The sequence below is a fragment of the Hydractinia symbiolongicarpus genome, chromosome 4 (genome assembly GCF_029227915.1).
Source record: "Hydractinia symbiolongicarpus strain clone_291-10 chromosome 4, HSymV2.1, whole genome shotgun sequence".
NCBI lineage: Eukaryota > Metazoa > Cnidaria > Hydrozoa > Anthoathecata > Hydractiniidae > Hydractinia > Hydractinia symbiolongicarpus.
Genome location: NC_079878.1, coordinates 10,004,530 through 10,026,526, shown reverse-complemented (window position 1 = coordinate 10,026,526; position 21,997 = coordinate 10,004,530). Strand labels below are relative to the sequence as shown.

The 21,997-nt window shown below is 34.0% G+C and overlaps 2 protein-coding genes across 4 annotated transcripts in view; both read right to left on the bottom strand.

Moving 5' to 3' along the window:
- Positions 1-1,853: 1,853 nt before the first annotated feature.
- LOC130641171 (eukaryotic translation initiation factor 4 gamma 1-like) lies at positions 1,854-12,034 on the bottom strand. 2 transcript variants are annotated; one of them, XM_057447859.1, is made up of 12 exons: positions 11,715-12,034; positions 9,464-9,664; positions 9,233-9,385; positions 8,612-8,719; positions 6,618-6,758; positions 5,964-6,213; positions 5,758-5,879; positions 5,504-5,574; positions 5,157-5,415; positions 4,911-5,083; positions 4,522-4,729; positions 1,854-3,426 (listed from the first exon to the last, which is right to left on the bottom strand). In XM_057447859.1, the coding sequence occupies exons 1-12, from the start codon at positions 11,718-11,720 to the stop codon at positions 3,382-3,384; spliced, it is 1,737 nt and encodes a 578-aa protein (XP_057303842.1). In that variant the 5' UTR covers positions 11,721-12,034; the 3' UTR covers positions 1,854-3,381. The 2 variants fall into 2 exon arrangements, with proteins under 2 accessions (XP_057303842.1, XP_057303843.1); XM_057447860.1 differs by lacking the exons at positions 1,854-3,426; positions 4,911-5,083 and having other exon boundaries at positions 4,560-4,729; positions 11,715-11,956.
- Positions 12,035-12,847: 813 nt separating this feature from the next.
- The window catches only part of LOC130641170 (eukaryotic translation initiation factor 4 gamma 1-like), a 28,441-nt gene continuing 19,291 nt past the window's right edge, over positions 12,848-21,997 (bottom strand). For both annotated transcript variants that reach the window (XM_057447858.1, XM_057447857.1), the window contains 12 exons: positions 21,781-21,921; positions 21,126-21,375; positions 20,921-21,042; positions 20,532-20,737; positions 20,142-20,436; positions 19,896-20,068; positions 19,517-19,724; positions 15,355-15,453; positions 15,133-15,264; positions 14,792-14,879; positions 14,222-14,368; positions 12,848-13,664 (listed from right to left, as the gene is read on the bottom strand). In XM_057447858.1, coding sequence (XP_057303841.1) covers positions 13,456-13,664; positions 14,222-14,368; positions 14,792-14,879; positions 15,133-15,264; positions 15,355-15,453; positions 19,517-19,724; positions 19,896-20,068; positions 20,142-20,436; positions 20,532-20,737; positions 20,921-21,042; positions 21,126-21,375; positions 21,781-21,921 — 2,070 coding nt within the window. In that variant the 3' untranslated portion in view covers positions 12,848-13,455. The remainder of the gene's footprint in view (positions 13,665-14,221; positions 14,369-14,791; positions 14,880-15,132; positions 15,265-15,354; positions 15,454-19,516; positions 19,725-19,895; positions 20,069-20,141; positions 20,437-20,531; positions 20,738-20,920; positions 21,043-21,125; positions 21,376-21,780; positions 21,922-21,997) is intronic.

The following is a 21,997-nucleotide window of genomic DNA, read 5'->3' as shown; positions in this document are numbered from 1 at the left end:
GACCTTCTATAACTATTGACTCAAATGTTAAATTTTCTGACGTTGCAGCGCGATTTCAATATCACTACTTTAACGTCAATATCTTAATTTAAATAATGAAACCATTACAGTGCACTCAAAACTTTGAGGCCAAATAACTTGGAAACGAGGTGGTGACGTTGGTCATTTTCACCGCGTGGGTAACTAGGGACCACCTGGGACCAAATTGGGTAAGTTTCCCAAACCTGTGACACCAAATCCGTTTCGGAATAGACGGGTTTGTGACGTCACCAAAAAACCTTTAAACCCAAATATCTCTGCAACCGTTTGTCAAAGATACATGATCCTATACATTTTCTTGATCAACGTTTCAAGATCTTTACGATGAAGGCAGCAGGTATAGTCAGTTCTCTAATCGTTGCGCACCGCGAATCGTTGCACAGGAGGGGAAGATATTCACCAATTGCATGGAACAAAAGCTGTTTATGATATGAAACGAAGTGAAAATGATATGGCTTCAAACATAATACAATTTGAACACTTTACAAGCTGGCATACATTCAGAAAAACAATTTTCAGCACTTGAAATGAAAAAGTGAGCAAATAAAAGCTTCGCCAGCCGTCATCTTTAAAATGCTTTTTGTTGAAATGACACAACATAGTCTCGATTAGAAGATGTTATTATAGCAAATTTCCATTGTTGACATTTTGAATGAAAATAAAGGTTTTTCTTATTTTTTATTCTTTTTTCTTAAAAAACAAGTACTCTTCTTCTTCGGCGCCGTCATCTCTTATACCAAGAAGGCAAATAACCCTGGGGGCGAGGATGTTATATTGTGCCTTTTATAAAATTTTACGCATGGCTGATATTTCGGAGGACGCGAGAAAACAGGCACAACCTCGTCCCAGAAGATTTCCTGAGACGAGATTGCGCAATAATGTAAAATATTAGTTTATTAGATTAGTTTAATTCAGAAAATAACGTTATACAAAACCATTTTATTTTCCGCTCACTTGAATTTGGTCCTGAGTCTGAGGATTAAGTTGTATAAAAAACCAAGCTGTATTAGTTCTCAGTCGTGTTCATTTTCACGGAAGCCCATAATTTTCACGCTCTTAACATAATTCTACGATAAATTTTACAAATTATTTTAGATCGTAGAAATTATCTTAGATCGTAGTGTAAACTACATATAAAGTATAACATGTCTCTAATCGCTTCCATAACATTTTCATAAGAAACCGTGTCACAATTTAAAACAGATGTTCTGTGAAAATACGTAAAATTTAAGCGAAGAGGAAAGGGGTAAGGAATATTAAAGACTTACTTAACTTAAATGAAACTCTTTAAAGACACCCTTGTTACCACACATTTCTTACTTTTTGAAGAGATAACAGCGTCTTTCATCCAGACTTTGAACACACATTGCCCTAGCACTTACGTAACGCTACAAGTTTTATTATATCTCGTTGCAACCACAATGTTGAACATAGTTATCTTGGTAAAGACGTGAAAAACAAAAGAGATGTATATTATGATTGAGTAACATGGGATGCTGTTTAGATTTTTTGCTCAGGACTATAAAAGCTTTGTAAATGTTTCTTGGTCAAAAATGCAACTACAAATCTGAACCTGAGTATAATCGGGATATATTATGAGCAAGATTAGCAGTTTTGGTGGCGTCACATCAAGCCCTTCTTACTGCATGACACTGGTGGAGATACAGAGTAGTTAGCTAGTTGTTCTTCTTTCTCTGCATAATGACGGTATTGTTTTTTAAAGAACTGTTTCTTTTAAAACCCGCCGCAACTAAAAAGGTATACAAAGCGCGTCATTGTATCGTAATCCATATAGAACAATCAATTCTCATCTATTAACAAAAGAAATTGAATTGTTGGCCAAACCATATTTTCTGTATTTTCTCATAAAAAATACAATATAATCTATATTTAAAATACAATAATGGAGACTTTCCGCTTGAATCTAAACGGTTGAATTTTTTTTTTTTTTTTACGTTACCGAAATCTACAAATGCGCAGTATCGCAAAAAAGGCTTTCAAGCAGATCGCTTAAATAACCGATCCACTACTCTTCCACATAAATTATTTTACAAAAAAGTATCACGTTTAGTTAGACAATTATGTAGCATGATATTTTTTTTGTTTTTTTTTTGTCTGTCGACCAAAACGCTGGAATATTTCACGAAACAGACACAATAAATAACACAGCACGAGGACACGTACAAAAACACATTGAAAACTGTTTCACATAAAAATTTACATAAAGGGAGTGGGGTCTAAAGTAATTGCAACAAGACGTATGATATACGCAAACAACCTCGCGAATAAAGTTTACAAAAAGCTGTCTATCAAATTGGGATTTTTGTTACAAGTTAGACACGACATATTTTACTATTCAGATACGCAATAATATTTGTTACACACTTATTTTTCAAAATTGATTTGTGAGACCTTCCTGAACGGAAAATTCCTCGAACTTTTAATTTTCGATGGGTCCGTCTTGGCTGAACCGACTGACAGGAAGAAGAAAGACCACAAACCCACAAACCCCAAAATTTGCGAAATTCATTAATTCAGTTAATTCTGCCTACATTCACTTTTAAAAAGTTTGGTGGAAACACCTTTATTTACTAGTTAGTTAAACAAGTGTTTTGAACACTTGTCTTATCTTTTTTAAAAAAAAAAAAAGAAAAAAAAAGTAAAAATAGTTACCAAGATGAGATTCGAACACACGACGACTCCCGTGTCGGTGCTCAGAGAGGCAAAAATTTCCATTCTTGTAGGACACATTTGCGTTTTAATACAAGCTCACGAGCTTGTAATAACTAGTCGGTATCCCGTGGAAAAATCCACGGGTTCGCCCGTCCTTTTTTATACCGCATCGCGTGCGTCTCGCTACTTGCGCAGCTATGCTACCATTTTGCGTGACAGACAGACAGACAGACAGACAGACAGACAGACAGACAGACAGACAGACAGACAGACAGACAGACAGACAGACAGACAGACAGACAGACAGACAGACAGACAGACAGACAGACAGACATATGCGTGTATTAATAAAAAAGAAAATAAAACGCGAACCAAACGGCTGTAAAGCATTTGCATACTTGAAAACAAAAAATAAAAATTATATGTAAATTTGTAAATCCAGAAAAAAAAGCGCTAATGACACGTAGAAGCTATCCAAAATATTTTACTGTAAAAATTTTAACCTTAAGCCACTAAATTTATTTATGCAACGTTTATCGTCGGCGTTTTGCTGACCTCTTCTTCATTCTGTTCCTCCTCTTATTTCTTTAACCATAGTGCTAAGCGTAACTCCTCTGCTGCCTGGAAAATCTTTACTCTTCTCCCAATGGTAATAGGCTTTTTCAGATATCACTTCCACATGATACAGATCTTTAAACAACACTCGTGGCAGATCTAAACACATGAAAAGAAGTGAACAATCAAAGTCACCTCATGTCAGCCTACCGCTAATAATAACCGCTCATTTTTCAGTTGTGTGTATTTTATTTCACAGATACCACAAATTTCTTTCCCAAGGCCGATTTCCATTAAACGAATTTTGGTCGCTCGATTCTAGCGAAAGGTTTGTTTACGTAAAATTGCGTAACATGAGCTTTTCGCTGAGATCGCCGAAGGAGTTTAAACAGTTAGAACTCTTTCAGCGATCGTTGGTGATCTTTAACGTCACAAATGTTTAGAGGCTAATCAGAATCAAAATTATAAACATTATGCTGAAAAAATAGGGAAAATATTTTTCTGCAAAAGAATAATAAATCCATGTTTTCACTTTAAACATTTGCTGCTCATCTTTACTTCGCTACGGCATATGGAGATTTAATAGTCGCTTGTCCACTCGGATCGCTAAAGCCAGAGCGACTAAAATTCGCATAATGAAGATCAGCTTACAGAGTGGGCAAATTCATAATCTGAATACTTATGGATTTTCAGTACATTTTGATACGAACAAAAATCACTTAAGGTAATAGGTTTTACTCTGTAAAGCGCCGAATTTTCCGTTGTGTTAGACCTTTTCTAACAAAAAAATCTAGAACACATTAGCCAGAGTAATTTTGTTAGCAGCAGGAAATCGGAATAGTTGAGGTGGGAAAAATTACGCTGGGTCGCAAACGCAAACGAAATTCCTCTTTCAAGAGATTATCTGGAAACCCTTTGTTTTAAGCGCGAATAGCCTTATTGACTCGGACAAATATAATTATTCTTCGTAATATATAAGAAGGTAAGATGTGAAGACGCTGGCTTTGTGCTCATCGGTTGATTTTAAGTCAGGGTTCACTGTCAGAAATTATTTTGTGTTTATTGATGGAATTGAATTTCAGGGATTTTACTCTGACACATTCGTTTCCGTCAAGCATTCGTACGAGAGAAACTGAATTTTATTAGTTTCAAAGAAAACATTAGTTAACTAGGCTAGAAACACAACAATAATACCAGAAAATACAACTAGAATATTTCTCAGTTGAGACAAAGAGCACTTATAATTTCTCTTACCCCAGCAAGTTCCACAGCCACAGACAACGTTTCATCCACTACAAGTTCTGCTTTACTTTGTTGAACGAGTGGTTCTAGCGTGTCTTTTACTTTCTTTAAAGGTAGGGTTCCATCATAGACGACCGGTCCGAGAACTTCACCAAAATATTTGTATATAAAAGGCACATCGCATGCCAAATCTTGTGCTAGTTTAACCACGGACGCAAACCTACAAAGCATATACTCACTTAGCTAAACAAACTATTTCTTCGGTAGTCCAGCATATTTCCATTTAAGTAAAAATATTCTTTTTTGCAATTTATTACCAGAATCAACACATACACGTGAATACACTAGTGGGCTTAAAACCTGAAAAAAGGATGGAGCTAGTGACCACTAGAACGACGTACCCTTGACACATATCTTCTGTGCTAAATAACTGCTCCTTAATAAAATAATGCAGCAACGTGCCTACAAGACGACGATGTTCGGTTTTTTTCTCAAGGACAACGCAAATGCTCTCTTCAACAAATACATGATGCATTGACGGACAACTCAATTTTTTTATACACAACAGAGCTTCCTGGAAACAAAAGCAAACATAAGTACGACGTATGTCAAACAATATCTTAATGGAAAAGGGACCAGGCACTAACCTTTACATCTCCACAACTCAAATATTCTTCCACAGTTGATTTAGTAGTTTTTCTCATCTTTTCTTCTGTAATCAATGCAACTGGCGATTGAGATTTTTCAACCAGAGTCTGAGCACCTGACGAAGGTGCACTGTATGTATCTTCAGATGGACCAGTCATATATTTAACTGGTTGTAAAGCAGAACTACTGCCATCGTCATTGCTCATTCGCTCACAACCACTTGTTGAAGTTCTTCTGCGTGATGGCACATTAACACAACTAAACAGTTAGTTTTTTGTGTAATTAAATAATGTATATACACAGCCATGCACCTGAACAACAACTTAAAAACAACAATCTGTCTTACACTTTTCTTGACCATGCTCCAGGTTTACCACCACCTGGTCCAAGCGAAATCTCATTTGAATCTGTAACTTTCTACAAACAATAACAAAGGTACATTTTTAAAGAAAATACAAACTAAAAAACGTATTTTACCATTATAATTACATCTTCAGAACAGAAGAAAGAACTGAAAACAATACTTTTATAGATAGCTATGATATTCTTTAAAATTATTTCAAGTTTTGTAGTGGTACAAATTGAAAACGAAGAACTGACCTTTGTCAATTTAAATTTACTAGCAACAATTGGTGTTGTACTACGATTTGATTTACCAGCAACATTTGTCCACCCATCACTACTTGGGCCACCTGATCGTACATTTGGACTACCTCGTCCACCTAAATGCAAAATGATATGTACAATCAATATGATAATTAGATGACATAAATTAAGAAATTTGACTTTTGCACACAAAAGTTTACCTCTCCCGCCTCTTGGTTCTAGTTTTCGTTGCAATTTGTCTTGCTGACGAGCCATTTCCTCTTTTTTCTCCTTTTGTATAGCCTCCCTATGAATTTGATCAATGGTTTTGGGGTTTCCTTCATCGCGTCTTGGCACCCAATCTCTCACTCTGAGATCCATTACATCTTGCAGGGCAAATTTTATGCGAGAGGATATTTTCTTTTTCTCTATTATTTTGTTAATTTGAACAAAGTACTGGTCCATTCTTGGCTATGAAAACGAGATTGATTGTGCAGGATATATTAAAAAAATTTATTTATACCACCCACTTCACAACTACAAAGACAACATTAATTTTTATTTCAAGATTTGCTTTTTATATATTCAAACAATGCCAAATTTAAACAAACCCCTACAAAAAATCGCAAACAGCAATTTAAGTCAGTGGTATAGTTTGTCAGAGATAAACCCTTGTAACTTTACCTTAGTGGTACTTTGAATAAACATTATGAAAATTTTAATATAAAAAAAAGTGAATTCCCACAGAGCTAACTTACAAAAGTAAAATGATGACGACTAACTTTTGTAATAAACGAGAGTAAAAGTGAACTAGCTTGTCAATATTATGCCGATTTCTTCAAAGCTATGGACGTAACAACAACTAAATTCAATACCTTAGCTTTTGCATGATCGAGGTCTTTTCCTATTGTTGACAAAAGTTTGCATAAGCATTCCAGTTGGTCTTCTAAAGAGTCTTGCTTTTTGGCTCGCAGCAGTTTTAAAATACAATCATGCATGATATTTTCCGAAATCATCTAAACAACAAAGCATGCAAATATTTCTTCAAAAAATGATAGCACTTTTTTGTTTTAAGATTGGCAGCTGCTAGTGTAAACAAACACATTCACCTGTTGTACTAAATCTAGGTTTCATTCTTACAATACATTTAAAAAGATGTATGTTCTTTCTTGGTTTTAGAAAAATGGACGAAGAAACTATTTGTTTGTTGACAATAGTTGAAATGTGGCAAAATCAAAATAAAATTGAGCAGCACTTCTATCAATGAGATAAATATTAAGTAGACACTAAACCGCATGCTAGGTGTAGCATAGCATTATAGCATAATATTATGGACAAGTTATGTGGCTAAAGCAAATGTACTGGTTTGCTAAGGGCAGGATAACTATAATTAAGGTCAACCAAATAGCCAGATGTTCCACTATAAAAAACTTTCGCAATAATTATTATACTGGGTTGCGATTATTCATCTCGTCATAATTTTTTAAAAAAATGTCGAATTTATGTTAACATTTCTTGTGCTTTTACAAAAAATATTTTCAATTTACTATACTTGAAATTTTGTTGCATAAATATGTCTCCTTAGAAGAGAAGTAAATATGTAAATATTGAACAGTTTTCTTTATCTACCTGTTTTAGCATCCTTACCCCAGGAAAGGGGGAAAATTAAAATTTCAGGTATCTGTGACTTAAGTGCCTTCCTTCTGGTTGAGGAGACCACATATTGTCACAGTTTAACAAACAAATTAACTAACTTATAGAACAGAGGTTAAAATAAAATACTATTATTTCTGGCAGAAATACCACCTGTCAAGAAATTAATGAACTTTCCCCCCCAAAAAAAACTCTTTTAACATTCTGCATACAACTTTATTTCGAAAATATTTTTACTCCCATATGTGCTGCAGATAAAATTAAAATAAAGCAAGTTCAAATATAGTAGACAATGACACGTTTTTATAACTGTTACTTAAGGGATACAGTAATCCCCTGAACCTTAATATAACCCTAACAACCCTAACCCTATGTATATTCTGAAAGCCACACAAATAAAGTACAGAATAATGATTAGAATAATTTTTATGGCAAAAATAAAAAAATGAGAAACAGATTATTTCCTGAAACAATTCCATTAGTAAACTTTTGTTTGTTGACAAATATTATGGTCTAAGCTCTTATACAGTTCTGAAAACTTTTTTAAAACAACACGTTTTGTTAAACAGCTTATTGTTAGAAAAATACAACATACCGTGCGTTAAAATAGTCGTCTTAAAACTAATTTCTCTCATTTCAAGCATCAAGTATAACTATATATGTCCTCGCTTTCCATGTTTTGTAGCCTGTGATATAACTATTACAACAAATTTGTTTTTGTGCTTTTAAGGCAAAATGGAGGTTGGTTTTCGAAAATTTATAAATAGCAGATAAAGAATTTTTTCCTGCTAAAAAGGACGCCGGAGAAATGCTACAACCAATTAAACGCCATGAATATATCAAAAATATTTTCTTACAAATTAAAGATATTTTCTCATGATTCTGAGTTTAGTAACACTGATAACAGGATAACAAGGAAAAATTTTGCATTATGCGTTTTTCTAACTCTCCTTAATTTTCACGTACAGTAAAAATATTCAAGAAATTTTAAGGGATTTGATGTTTTAAACACAATTTTGAAAAAAATAAATATAAAAGAGATTTTTTTTCTCAATTACTCCCTCTTACCAATAAAGATTTTTAATATTTTATTAAAAACTTAAAAACAATATACTAAAGAATTAAATTTAAAGAAAGACCCTTAAGAGGGTTATCATTTCCTTAAACACTAGACACACTAACCCTAAAAAGTTTGTATTATACAAATTCAGCTCACCTTTAATTTAAATAGTTCACCTATGAAACGGATATTTCTAAGCATTCTTCTTCTGTTCATCATTTCTCTATAATTAAGTTCTTCTTCCCATGCCTTTTTCTCTTCTTCCTATAAAAATGAATGTCAGAATTTTTTAAATTAAAAAACTTAACTCTAAATAACCTTTTACTTAGGTGTGTAGATGTATACTCAGAAAAGATTTTTCATGTATGAAAATAACGTGAAGGGGAATCTTTATCATCATAGTACCATTCACACCCTATTTATTCTTAGAAAAAGAAATAAACAGAAATATCACCACAAAATTTTAAAGGATTTTAAATTTGCACATCTAGTTGCATTAAACTATGGAAACAAAAGTTTTTATGGGTTCAATTTTATAAGTTAGGCCAAAATTAGCAAAACTTTAATTCGTAGAAAAATTTATCTGTTTTACAGAATTTCTGACTTTCTTATTTATTGTTATCATCAAATAAAATAGATTTCGACATTCTTTTTATAATTTTTGTTGCAATTGCATTTTGTGGCTTTTACAAACTTTCACAAACATGATTGTATATACAATTATTTACAAATGCACATACAACTATATGCGTATGTTGTTACATATGTACCACTTACTGTTTCAAACTTTTTAAGCCCATCTTCCTCCAACAATTTTTTATCTGAACTCTCTTTTTCAAATTCCTTTTGACATTTATTTAGTAAAAGCTTTCTAAACGTAACTGTACATGTCGACGTTTTTTCGGCTGTATTTGTAGCAGAAAATTTATACTAAATGAATAACAGTAGATAAATTTAACACATACTACAAGCAACATTTTCCTGTTAAAATATGAGAAATTTACTTACATTATCTGTAAGAACTCTGCACATGTTGGCATAGGCAACGGCGTAGAGAGGTACACTGACAGCAATTTCAAATATCAAATCTACAGCTGATTGTAATTTCTTTTCATTATCTATGTTTAATTCCAACATTTTAGCAACCAAAGTTTTAAACTTTTGACGTGTAAGTTTATTAAGTATACTTCTAACATTACGCTCCAATTCCTAAAAAAAATTTTCATTGAAAATGCAGCCGTTCTTCGTGTAATTTAAAAAATATAAAACATTCGAATTTTAATTCATTCTACAAAGAAACTGGCTGACTTTTTGAAAATGTTCCCTGGTAAGAAATATTTACGCTCATTTAAATGTCTTTGCTTGCTGGTTTAGCTCCACAAAAAACTTTTAAAGATAAATAATCACTTCAATCCACTTTGCAACAGTCAAATGTAGACTAAAAAGTTACATGCCCTGTGATGGTTTAATACTTCAGTGGAAGTCTTAGGGCAAACATAGAACAAGCAAAATAACTCAGGGGACAATTTGCTCATGGTAGGGCCTATATATAAACTTGTGCCTTAGAACAAAACAAAGAATTTTTGTTTCTTTTAAGCATGTTATAGTTTGGACAAAAAAAAGTATAGTACATAAAGCACAGTTTAACGCAAGAAGACACAAAAATATGTTGTTGCACTAAAAAATACACATAAAAGCTAAGAAAATTGCTAATCTCTTGCTAATATAAAAATGTTAATTTCAAGGGCGTCATTGTCATTTGAGACCCATAGATTTTGATTTATGCCAAACAGTGCCATTTATGCCTGATGCAATACATGACATAGGCATGCATGACACTGGAGGGCGGTAAATCAAAATCCTAGGGTGTGAAATGACAACAACGCCTGAGTAAATGAACATTATTACTGTTATTACAAATATCAAAACAATGTTAAATCTACTTCCTTTAAATGCCACGCAACTGGCAAAGTTTTCAAGATAAGAAAATCACTCACTTGTGCAAGCAAAAACGTTGTTACTGAACTTATGTCAGTAACTTATGTTACTGAACTAAATGCAATTTACAAGAAGTTGGTTCCACTGTCAATTGGAAAGCTAGATTGGCGAATTACAAATCATGCAGCATTGCCCGCCATTTTATTGAAAATTGTTGCGATAGTGAGTACCCAACACGCTTTATGAGGTTTATACTAGTAGACAGCGTTGACAATGACAATATGTTGAACATGTCAAAAGTATTTTAATTGAAAAGGAGAAATTTTGAATTGGCACTTTATGTGCCATACACAAAGGATTGAATAACTATCATGACTGAGGTCGCAAAAGCAGAACGCAAAAAACTAAAATTGCTGATTGGTAGATGATTTTAATTGTATATATAGAATATTTATGTACACTCCTTCTTACATTTTTACGGCTTGCACTCCTTCGTTTTCACTACATTACACCTCCATTTTTAATTACATTTTTATTACATTTAATTATTTTGTTAAAAGATTAGCTTTTTTAAAACCATTTGTAGATATCATTTCTTGTACCATTACTTACTCCAGTTACGATGGAAATGCAGCTAAACATTTTATCCCTTATGGCTTATGATGTTTATGCTTTTTATAAATATACCAACAAACTACTAAACAATCAAAGTTTTTGTGTTATATAAGTCAATAAGGCAATCCCACAATTTCTTTTTGTTGTTTTGTTTTGCCCCTGATTTATTGTTTTACCAAAACAACTAACACTAGCAAACTCTGTCTTCGCGCTTATAAAAAAACAAGGATGTCTGTTTACCAAGGACGGAAAAAATCCATTTGTGATGTCGGCTTCTTGGCCAGGAATAAGTGATCAAGGAAATCGTGAAATACGGTGACTGAAAAAAAATTTTCAGTTCATTATTTTCAGTTCCAGTAACTTTTAGATCTTCAAATTGTTAGGATAGTCATAACTTGTTCGGGGCTTTGAAATAAAGTAAAAAAATGCATACGTTAATTTTTTTCGATGAAGGTGATTTACGTACCTTTAAAAATGGCATGATTTGAAACAAGGCAAACATTAATTCTGCATTATTTTCTTTTGCAGTGAACCAGAGTGTTTTTCCTAACAAATTACACATAGCTAAATATCATAAAATAAATTAGTCAAAATTGCTATAACTAGCTGGCTAAGAAGTTTTTTACATGAAACTATAATCCCTAAGTCAAGTTTCCTTGATTTTTTTTAACATCATCTAGTATTTCCCCAGTATTCTGTCACTTACCGTCATTTTACAAGATTTTCAAAAAAAATTCCACATTACGTTTACTTGTTGACATCAAGTTTTTTACCCAAACCAACTCTTTGTAGTGAAAGTGAAAGTGGGAAGACAAAGTCGATCAAAGAAGACTGAACAATAGACTCAGTCGAACTTCGACCTCAGGGTCAGGGCCGTAGGTTATAAAAGGTCGGAAGAAACGCGTACGAGAGACGTATAGCAGCAACCTCGTCCCCAGGGGCTTTTGCCCTTTTTACATTGAGGTCGCCGGTGAAAATAAAACTCGTGGTACAGGATGGTGAGTTCCGTAATGCCATTGGTTTACACCTGACATAAATTTATTCCCTCGTCATAATATATGCAACGATTTTCTATAAAGATGGTGGATTTTGTTACAAAAACATTCAATGAATAAAAGAGGATTTCTGACAATGAGAAATGTTCAAAAATTGACTAAAAAACGGTGAGCCAAACAGTAAATATTTTTATAAAAGATGTTATTTTAGCAGATTTCCATTGTTGGTATTTTGAATGAAAATAAAGGTTTATATATTTGATGAGAGAAAAGGGCGTCCTCCTTGAACACACATTTTCCCAGCACTTACGTAACGCTACAAGTTTTTTTTTATTACGTCCCGTTGTAACCACAATGTTGAACATAGTATCTTCGTAAAGACGTGAAAAACAAAAGAGATCTTATGATCGAGTAACATGGGTTACTGTATAGATTTTTTGCTCTAGACTATAAAAGCTTTATAATTGTTTCTTAATCAAAAATGACACTACTAATGTTATGTTTATCACGGCTAATTCGTGTAGTAATGATTCACTAAGAATATTTGCGCCACTCTAAATCTAATCAAGAAGGTTGAGTATCGGGACATATGATGAAAGCGAAAGTGTACTGCTGAGCAAGATTAGCAGTTCTGGCAACGAAATTTGGGCCCTTTTCACTGCATGACACTGGTAAAGATACAGACTAGTTAGCTAGTTGTTTTTCTTACCTTGCTGAATGACGGTATTGTTTCTTATAGAACAGTTCTTATATCACCTACAACAACTAAAAAGGTATACAAAGCGCGTCATTGTATCGTAATTCATACAGAACAATCAATGAGATATTAACAAAAGAAATCGAATTGTTGGCCAAACCATATTTTCTGTATTTTCTCATAAAAAATACAATATAATCTATATCTGAAATACAATAATGGAGACTTCCCGCTTGAATCTAAACGGTTGAATTTTTTTTATTTTTTTTTACGTTACCGAAATCTACAAATGCGCAGTATCGCAAAAAAGGCTTTCAAGCAGATCGCTTAAATAACCGATCCACTAATCTTCACATAAATTATTTTACAAAAAAGTATCACGTTTGGTTAGACAATATGTAGCTTGATAATTTTTTTTTTGTTTGTCGACCAAAACGCTGAAGTATTTCACGAAACAGACACAGTACAATAATAACACGGCAAGAGGACACGTACAAAAACACATTGAGAACTGTTTCACATAAAATTTATATCAAGGGAGTAGGGTCGAAAGTATTTGCAAAAAAAAAAAATGGCGATGATAAAAAAGAAAATTAAACGCGAACCAAACGGCTGTAAAGCATTTGCATACTTGAAAACAAAAAATAAAAATTATATGTAAATTTGTAAATCCAGAAAAAGAAGCGCTAATGACACGTAGAAGCTATCCAAAATATTTTACTGTATAAATTTTAACCTCAAGCCACTAAATTTATTTATGCAACATTTGTCGTCAGTGTTGCGCTAACGTCCTCTTCATTCTGTTCCTCCTCTGCTTTTTTTAACCATTCTAAAAATGACTTAACAGTGCTAAGCGCAACACCTTTGCCGTCCGGGAAATCTTTACTGTCCTCCCAATCGTAATAGGCTTCTTCAGATATCACTTCCGCATGATACAATTCTTCAAACAACACTCGCAGCAGATCTAAAGACATGAAAATAAGTGAACAATCCAAGTCACCTCAAGTCAGCCTACTGCCAATATTTACTGTCTTGTATTTAATTTCACAGATCACACAATTTTTTTTTTAAGGCTGATCTTCATTAGGCGAATTTTGGTCGCTCCGCTATAGCGATTGGAATGTGGGCATGCGCATAAGATTTGTTTACGTAAAATTGTGCAACAGGGGCTGTTCGCTGAGATCGAACAGTTTGAACTTTTTCAGCGATTTTTTGCGACTTTGACGTCACAAATGTTTAGGAGCCAATTAGAATGAAAATTATAAACATGCTGAAAAAAGTGAGCGAAAATATTTTTCTGCCGAAGAATCCATGTTTTCATTTTCAACTTTTGTCGTTTACTTACTTCGCTGTGACATATGGAGATTTAATGGCCGCTTGTCCACTTGGATCGCTAAGACACGCGCCACCAAAATTCGCAGCTTTTAGAGTGGGCAAATTCATAATCGATTACTTATTAATGCGTTGTACGTTTTTGTAATCTCATCTATAGGAGCAACTTCCTGCCCGTGCGAGTCTTACCTCGAGGGTGGTTCAAATCTGTCACTAACTCTTGAAGAACGTATAATGCATGTAGCTCTAGCGTCCTATTCTTATTGATGTAGCGGCGCATAATATTACTTCGCTTCTTTAATAGTTCTTTATTACAGGAGCACGTAGTTGAATTATCTAGTAAAGAGATATTACAGAATAGGTTTTCTAGCCTTAAAGATCACCAAAGAACAAAATTAAAACATACACCTGTTACTCAGCCTTAAAACCAAACTTGCCGTGTCACGTGCAAGTCTAGCGGTAAACCAAGTATTGTTTTTGCATGCAACATCACGATGGTAAAGTTAACTATCTACCATCATTCGGGTGGCATGCGGCAATTGGGTTCGAACATTTAGCAAACATTAATGGTCAAAACGACAGTTGGGCATCAAACTTTACTTCTATACGAGTCCATGTGAAACGCACTAATTATTTTTAATATTTTTTTCATCATTTGAACTTTTTAAAGCCTCCGGCAGAGAAAAATTTTTGAACTGTCATACTGGAAATTTTAGGAATTATTTTTTGTTGTTTGATATAAATAGTTTGAAATTATACCTGAGGTTGATATAGTGGAATTGCAAACAACTCCAGTCAATTGTCGAATGAAATCTGGAGAAGATTGCTGCTCAGCAGGCACTTTATTCTACATTAAAATACAAATTATCAAGCAATTGTCCTTAGAGCCATACTTCCACAAAAAATGAAAATGCTTTTAGTCACAAACTAGACAATATAAAAAAAATGCCTCTTAAAAAACGAATCCCTTTTTAACCGCGTATTATAAATATTTTTCAGTGTAAAATAACAATATAAAGAGTCAGTCTATGTGACGGACACGTAAAAACAAGAATTTGTCATCACAAATAGCATCAAATTATCCATTTTTAAAGGATTACCGTGATCAGGTTCATAATTTCATTCGTTACGTCTTCTTTTTCCTTAAATATTTTTAGCATTTCTTCTTGTATCTGACTGGAATGACTTGGAGATGACTGCGTGGAGACTGTCTTTAGAGTAAATTCCATTTTCTGTAAAAATATCACAGGTACATGGGTTTGAATTCCAAAATTACAGCAAAAAATAGCAAACTCTTACTCCTTTAAAATTAATTACTTTACCTTTTCTTTTACAAATGTTTCGACATTTTCATCGTTATTCAAAAGCATATCCCATGTGACACGAGATTCACACCATAAAGCTACAACGGAATCTTCCTTCTAAAAAAAAACAGTTGATGTGGGCTCAAAACCTTTTAGGAAAAGGAAGCATAGATTTAGGCTAAAAAATGTCTTGAGAATCACATATAAATGATATATTTTTGGAACAGAACTGCATTTTAAAAATATTTTCAGTGGATTTTCATTATATTTTGCTACGAATAAAAATCACGTTAGATAAAAAGTTAATTCCTTTACTCTGCAAAGCACTGAATTTTTCCCTTTTGTTAGACTCTTTCTATCAAAAAAATCTAGAACACATTAGCCAGAGTAATTTTGTTCCCAGCAGGAAATCGGAATAGTTGAGGTGGGAAAAATTATGCTGGATCGCAAAGGCAAACGAATTTCCTCATTCACTCGGACAAATAGAGTCAGTGTTTTTTTTGTTTTTTTTTTAATTTGCTAAATGTTCAGGGTTCAACATTTTGAAAATCAGCTTTTTTGGAATAATAAATAAAAACAAATAGGATTTACAGAACAAAATTTTGGGAGGTGCTGTCTTTTAAGACCCTCGAAATTTTCCCGTAATTTTGAGGAGTCCGTTCGAAATGAATATTCCAAAAACATTAGTTTTTTAATTTAGCTAATAACTAAAGCACGTAATTGCTAAAATTGTTCCTAATCAACTCTTTATAAATCATTATATTCAATAATAAATCATCATCAATTTCGACATATGTGTCGAAAACTTCGTTGGGCCTTATACATACGTCTAGTGGGAGAATTTCAAAATTTGTTAAATGAAATGTTTCTAGAGCGTACGTCTTAAGATAGTTACCCTTGAAATATTTTTAACCTGAAGGAATAACGTGTCGGAAATTGCATCACTTGAAACTCTTTTCTCTGAAATTTTCAGAAAATAAAGGGGTTCAGCACTGACTCCTGTAAAAAGCGTGACGAAGGACGGAGTAGCAACGAAATCAAAAATCTTATCCTCGTTATCCGCGGAAAATTCTCCATCCTCAAGATTCGCATCATTGGTTTGATCCTCCCCATCATTCTCTTTAAGTGTAACTTCGTCATTTTCGCAATGTACCAAAGTCCAATAAACGGTATGAGACACAATCGCATAAATATTCCCTCAGCAGAACGTACTTTCCCTTTTCATATACCATCATATGCTGTTTTATGCAATTCTTGATCTCCAACGGAACATTTGGTCTCATTTTCTTTGTAATTACAAACGTTTGTGTATGAAAATTCAGGTTTTTTCATCGCTAGGTAGTCGACAATGACTTCACTATCGTTAAAAAACCCATCTTGTGTAACAAGAGCGTGCCTGAGAATGTTTTTTGCCCCAAAGCTTGACATTGCGTCCATCACTCTAATTATTCTTAAGTTGAATCCTCGGCCAAGTTTTGGGAGAATCTAAGGGCATACATATTTTTATATTGGGAGGGGGCATTATCGCTTTGTATCCAAAGATCCTCGTTTCTGAAATCATATTTTTCGATGATATTCCGAAGTACGTGATCAACGAAAGCTGGATTATGTTTCGTGTCATTACTGATGTGATAGCGATAGCGATATTGGACGGGTTCGACGATATCACAGTGCAATGTACCTCATCTTTTGGTCTCAATGACAAATTTTGGGAAAAATCTAGCTCAACATATTTCCCAGTGTACGATTCTTTCAACAGAGGCAACACTGAACTACAGTTATCAACATAAATTCTATGCTTCAAGTATTTTTCACTTAAGCCCTTAAGTTTCTCGACAAGCATATTAACTGGTTATTCCAGATCAACTCTGGCGGTCCTATTCTACATTTTCCCCATTTTCCCGATGTAACTTTCTTGTACTCGCCGATATTCATAATACTTGCAGTCGCTTGTTGCTTCTATCTCCTCAAATCTTGTCCTCGATTCCAAATTCTTCAAATATGTGGTCAGAGAATCATGAGGTGCGAGTTTGTGATTGATTCGAAAGCCATTGGTGTATTTCAACACAATGTGTGGATTGAGGCAGTTGATGCATAAACAGCTCTGCTTTTCTTTTTCTGTGGGTTTCTGGCAATAAAAGGGTTTCAGCTTGAAAAATGAAGACAGTGAAATAGGCCTTTCTTGGGTTTAGCTGAATCGCTGGAGCACCTTTCTGATAGAATCGGTATAAATTCTTTTAGTAGCCACGATCATTTTCACCATCGATCCTTTTTTCGTCTTTTAGCTTCTTCTCGAACATTGTCATGTGTAATATATTTGAAAGTTCTAAGAAAGTGTTCTAATCAAAGTGTGTAAATATCCTTTGAATCATGCTTTCTAAACGATATTTCTTTTGAAGAATGTGAGCCAGGCTAGGCAGCGGGCTGGTAGACAGCTGGTCTGTAGGCAGTGGTTCGGTAGGCAGCGGGTCGGTAGACAGCTGGTCTGTAGGCAGCCGGTCGGAAGACAGCGGTTCAGTAGGCAGCGGGCATGTAGTAATTGAGCTTGTACCTGACGATACTGCTTCGATTTCCATCTCAGAAAATAATGTCTCCATCGGTGTTGACATGCTTTGATAGGCCATACTAGGGCATTCACTGTCATTGTCATCTTCTATTCTTGGCAGATCTTCCTCAAGACTATGTACAGTTGCGACATGTCGGTCTCGGTTTGATTTTCTTTTAAATTTCTTTTTACAAATATTGCATGTCTTGTTGTCTGTTTTCTTTTTACTATTGGAATCTGTTTTTTAAAGATGAATTGCACGTATCTGTTGGGCAACTGAAGAGTTTTGTCTTGTCGTCGTACAGTATATGGACTTTCCTTGTTTCTTGAAAGTGTCCTTTAGTTCTTTCATGTTTATTCCTGTTGAATTTCGTTAAAAATGTTTTCTCGCAAGTGTCCTTACGACAAGGAAAAACCATCTTTTACCGTCAATGTTTTTTGTTCGTTGTTTTCTTTAAAAGTAACAAAACATTCGAAATTCGAACTTCAAATTCAAATGTTTTAAAAAAAGTTCGAAAATTTAAAACATTCGAAATTCAAACGAAAGAGTTTTTTTATAAGAGTTTCTCTAGGGAAAACAGATTATTTTGATGAATTTTTCTTCGTATAAATGCTCCCATTATATTTTTTAATTCACATTTTTTGTATGCTTTCAGCTTCATTAATCAATTTGAGTGGATAAATTTTTGAAATAAGGAATCATAATTCCAAATTTCAAGAGCCTATTTTACCTTTATTTTGGAATATTTCATCCCAGGAAGCTCCAAATAATTTTTTTTTCTTTCATTGCTGTGACGTACCTTAATGAAGGCTACACTGCTAATTACTAACATTTTATTCAAAAACCACTAGTCATGTTAGGATCGAAGACAAACACCAATTTACGTTGGAAATTTTAGGCCATTGTATGTTCTATGGAATAATTCATTCTTTCCTAAGGTGCTTCAATGGAATAAAACATTTCATTTGTGACTCTACAAACCTTTCTCCATTAGGATAAATTAAAATAGCATGAATTTTCCTGCTGCAGAATTGGTAACAGGGCACTTTAATACAGTAAATATTTTTAATTTTTTAGGAATAGCTATTCCAAATGCACTCTTTTTCCGTTTTAACCTGCAGAAAAGTGAAATGGAATACAAACTTCCCTTCGTGTTAAATTTGAACGTACAAGTACTTCAAATTCAAAAGATATGGTCCTTGGAATTTTTCATCAATTTGTTTAGTGGATTTTTTTATTCCTAATTGCTCCAGACTTAAAGTATCAGTATCTAGTGAACGGTATATACGTTTAGCTCTGGGTAAAAGAAAATGGAATTTTTAATCCTTTTTGCCTCTGAAACCCTTTATACTGAGTGAACTGCCTAATTAAATTACCATCAAATTTGGTCTCGGAAAAAAAGTCCTCAAACTGAACATTTGGCAAAGTAAAAAAAAAAACACTGACAATTAATTAAAAATATAATTAAGAGGGTAAGATGTGAAAACGCTGCCTTTGTTGTCATCGGTTGATTTTAAGTCAGGGTTCTCTCGGAGAAATTTTGTATTAATTGGTGAATTTAAATTTCAACACACCCTCAAACAGTGCAAAATAGTCCATAACAGAATACTTCAAGGACTTAAAATTTCTCTTACCCCAGCCAGTTCAACAGCCACAGACAACGCTTCAGCCATTACAAGTCCTGCTTTACTTCGTTGAACGAGTGGTTCTAGCGTGTCTTTTACTTTGTTTAAAGGTAGGGTTCCATCATATACGACTGGCCCAAGAACTTCACCAAGATATTTGTATATTAACGGCACATCACATGCCAAATCTTGTGCAAGTTCAACCATGGACGCAAACCTAGAAAGTACATCACTCACTTAGCTAAACTAGCTAAAGTAAAAACAATAAAACCACAACTATATATTCGGTAGTTCAGCTTATTTTCAGCACATCCGAGGAATTACACTAGTATAAAATAGCATAAAACCGGAAAAAAGGGTGGAGCTAGTGACCACTATAACGACATACCCTTGACACATATCTTCTGTGCTAAGTAACTGCTCCCTAATAAAATAATGCAGCAATGTGCCAACAAGACGACGATGTTCGGGTTTTTTTTCAAGGACAACGCAAATGCTCTCTTCAACAAATACATGATGCATTGACGGACAACTCAATTCTTTTATACACAACAGAGCTTCCTGGAAACAAAAGCAAACATAAGTACGACGAATGTAAAACAATAAACTAATGGAAAAGGGATTGGGCACCAACCTTCACATCTCTACAACTCAAATATTCTTCCACAGTTGATTTAGTAGTTTTTCTCATCTTTTCTTCTGTAATCAATGCAACTGGCGATTGTGATTTTTCAACTGGAGTTTGTGTGCCTGACGAAGGTGCACTGTACGTTTCTTCAGATGGACTTGAACGAGCTGGTGACGAGTTCCTACTTGATCGACTAGTCATATCTTTAACTGCTCGTAAAGCAGAAGTGCGGCCATCGTCACTACCCATGCGTCCACCACCACTTGTTGGAGTTCCTCTGCGTGATGGCACATTATTACGACTAAACAGTTAGTTTTTTGTGTAATTAAATAATTAAAAACCAATGCACCTGAATTACAAAGTAAATTTAAAACCTAAAATAAAAATCAGTCTTACCCTCCACGTGATTTTCCATCAGATGGTGTTGGCATCATACTTTGATCAGCGAGAAGATCATATCTATTAGGCCTTTGCTCGAATTCACTGGTAGGGGTGTTGGCACCAGAACCAGATCTGCTACCACCACCACTTGCACCTCTTGACCATGCTCCAGGTTTACCACCACCTGGTCCAAGCGAAATCTCATTTGAATCTGTAACTTTCTACAAACAATAACAAAGGTACATTTTTAAAGAAAATACAAACTAAAAAACGTATTTTACCATTATAATTACATCTTCAGAACAGAAGAAAATACTGAAAACAATACTTTTATAGATAGCTATGATATTCTTTAAAATTATTTTAAGTTTTGTAGTGGTACAAATTGAAAACGAAGAACTGACCTTTGTCAATTTAAATTTACTAGCAACAATTGGTGTTGTACTACGATTTGATTTACCAGCAACATTTGTCCACCCATCACTACTTGGGCCACCTGATCGTACATTTGGACTATCTCGTCCACCTAAATGCAAAATGATATGTACAATCAATATGATAATTAGATGACATAAATTAAGAAATTTACTTTTGCACACGAAAGTTTACCTCTCCCGCCTCTTGGTTCTAGTTTTCGTTGCAATTTGTCTTGCTGACGAGCCATTTCCTCTTTTTTCTCCTTCTGTATAGCCTCCCTATGAATTTGATCAATGGTTTTGGGGTTTCCTTCATCGCGTCTTGGCACCCAATCTCTCACTCTGAGATCCATTACATCTTGCAGGGCAAATTTTATGCGAGAGGATATTTTCTTTTTCTCTATTATTTTGTTAATTTGAACAAAGTACTGGTCCATTCTTGGCTATGAAAACGAGATTGATTGTGCAGGATATATTAAAAAAAATTTATTTATACCACCCACTTCACAACTACAAAGACAACATTAATTTTTATTTCTAGATTTGCTTTTTATATATGCAAACAATGCCAAATTTAAACAAACCCCTACAAAAAATCGCAAACAGCAATTTAAGTCAGTGGTATAGTTTGTCAGAGATAAACCCTTGTAACTTTACCTTAGTGGTACTTTGAATAAACATTACGAAAATTTTAATATAAAAAAAAGTGAATTCCCACAGAGCTAACTTACAAAAGTAAAATGATGACGACTAACTTTTGTAATAAACAAGAGTAAAAGTGAACTAGCTTGTCAATATTATGGCGATTTCTTCAAAGCTATGGACGTAACAACAACTAAATTCAATACCTTAGCTTTTGCATGATCGAGGTCTTTTCCTATTGTTGACAAAAGCTTGCATAAGCATTCCAGTTGGTCTTCTAAAGAGTCTTGCTTTTCGGCTCGCAGCAGTTTTAAAATACAATCATGCATGATATTTTCTGAAATCATCTAAACAACAAAGCAGGCAAATATTTTTTTTTTAAAAATGATAGCCCTCTTTTGTTTTAAGATTGGCAGCTTCTGG

What these genes read in the sequence shown, in the direction of transcription:
- LOC130641171 (XM_057447859.1), bottom strand. An exon ending in AGAACCAAGAGGCGGGAGAG is followed by an intron (nt 5,880 to 5,963) that starts GTAAACTTTTGT and finishes TTTTGCATTTAG; the next exon opens with GTGGACGAGGTAGTCCAAAT. An exon ending in GTAAATTTAAATTGACAAAG is followed by an intron (nt 5,575 to 5,757) that starts GTCAGTTCTTCG and finishes TATTGTTTGTAG; the next exon opens with AAAGTTACAGATTCAAATGA.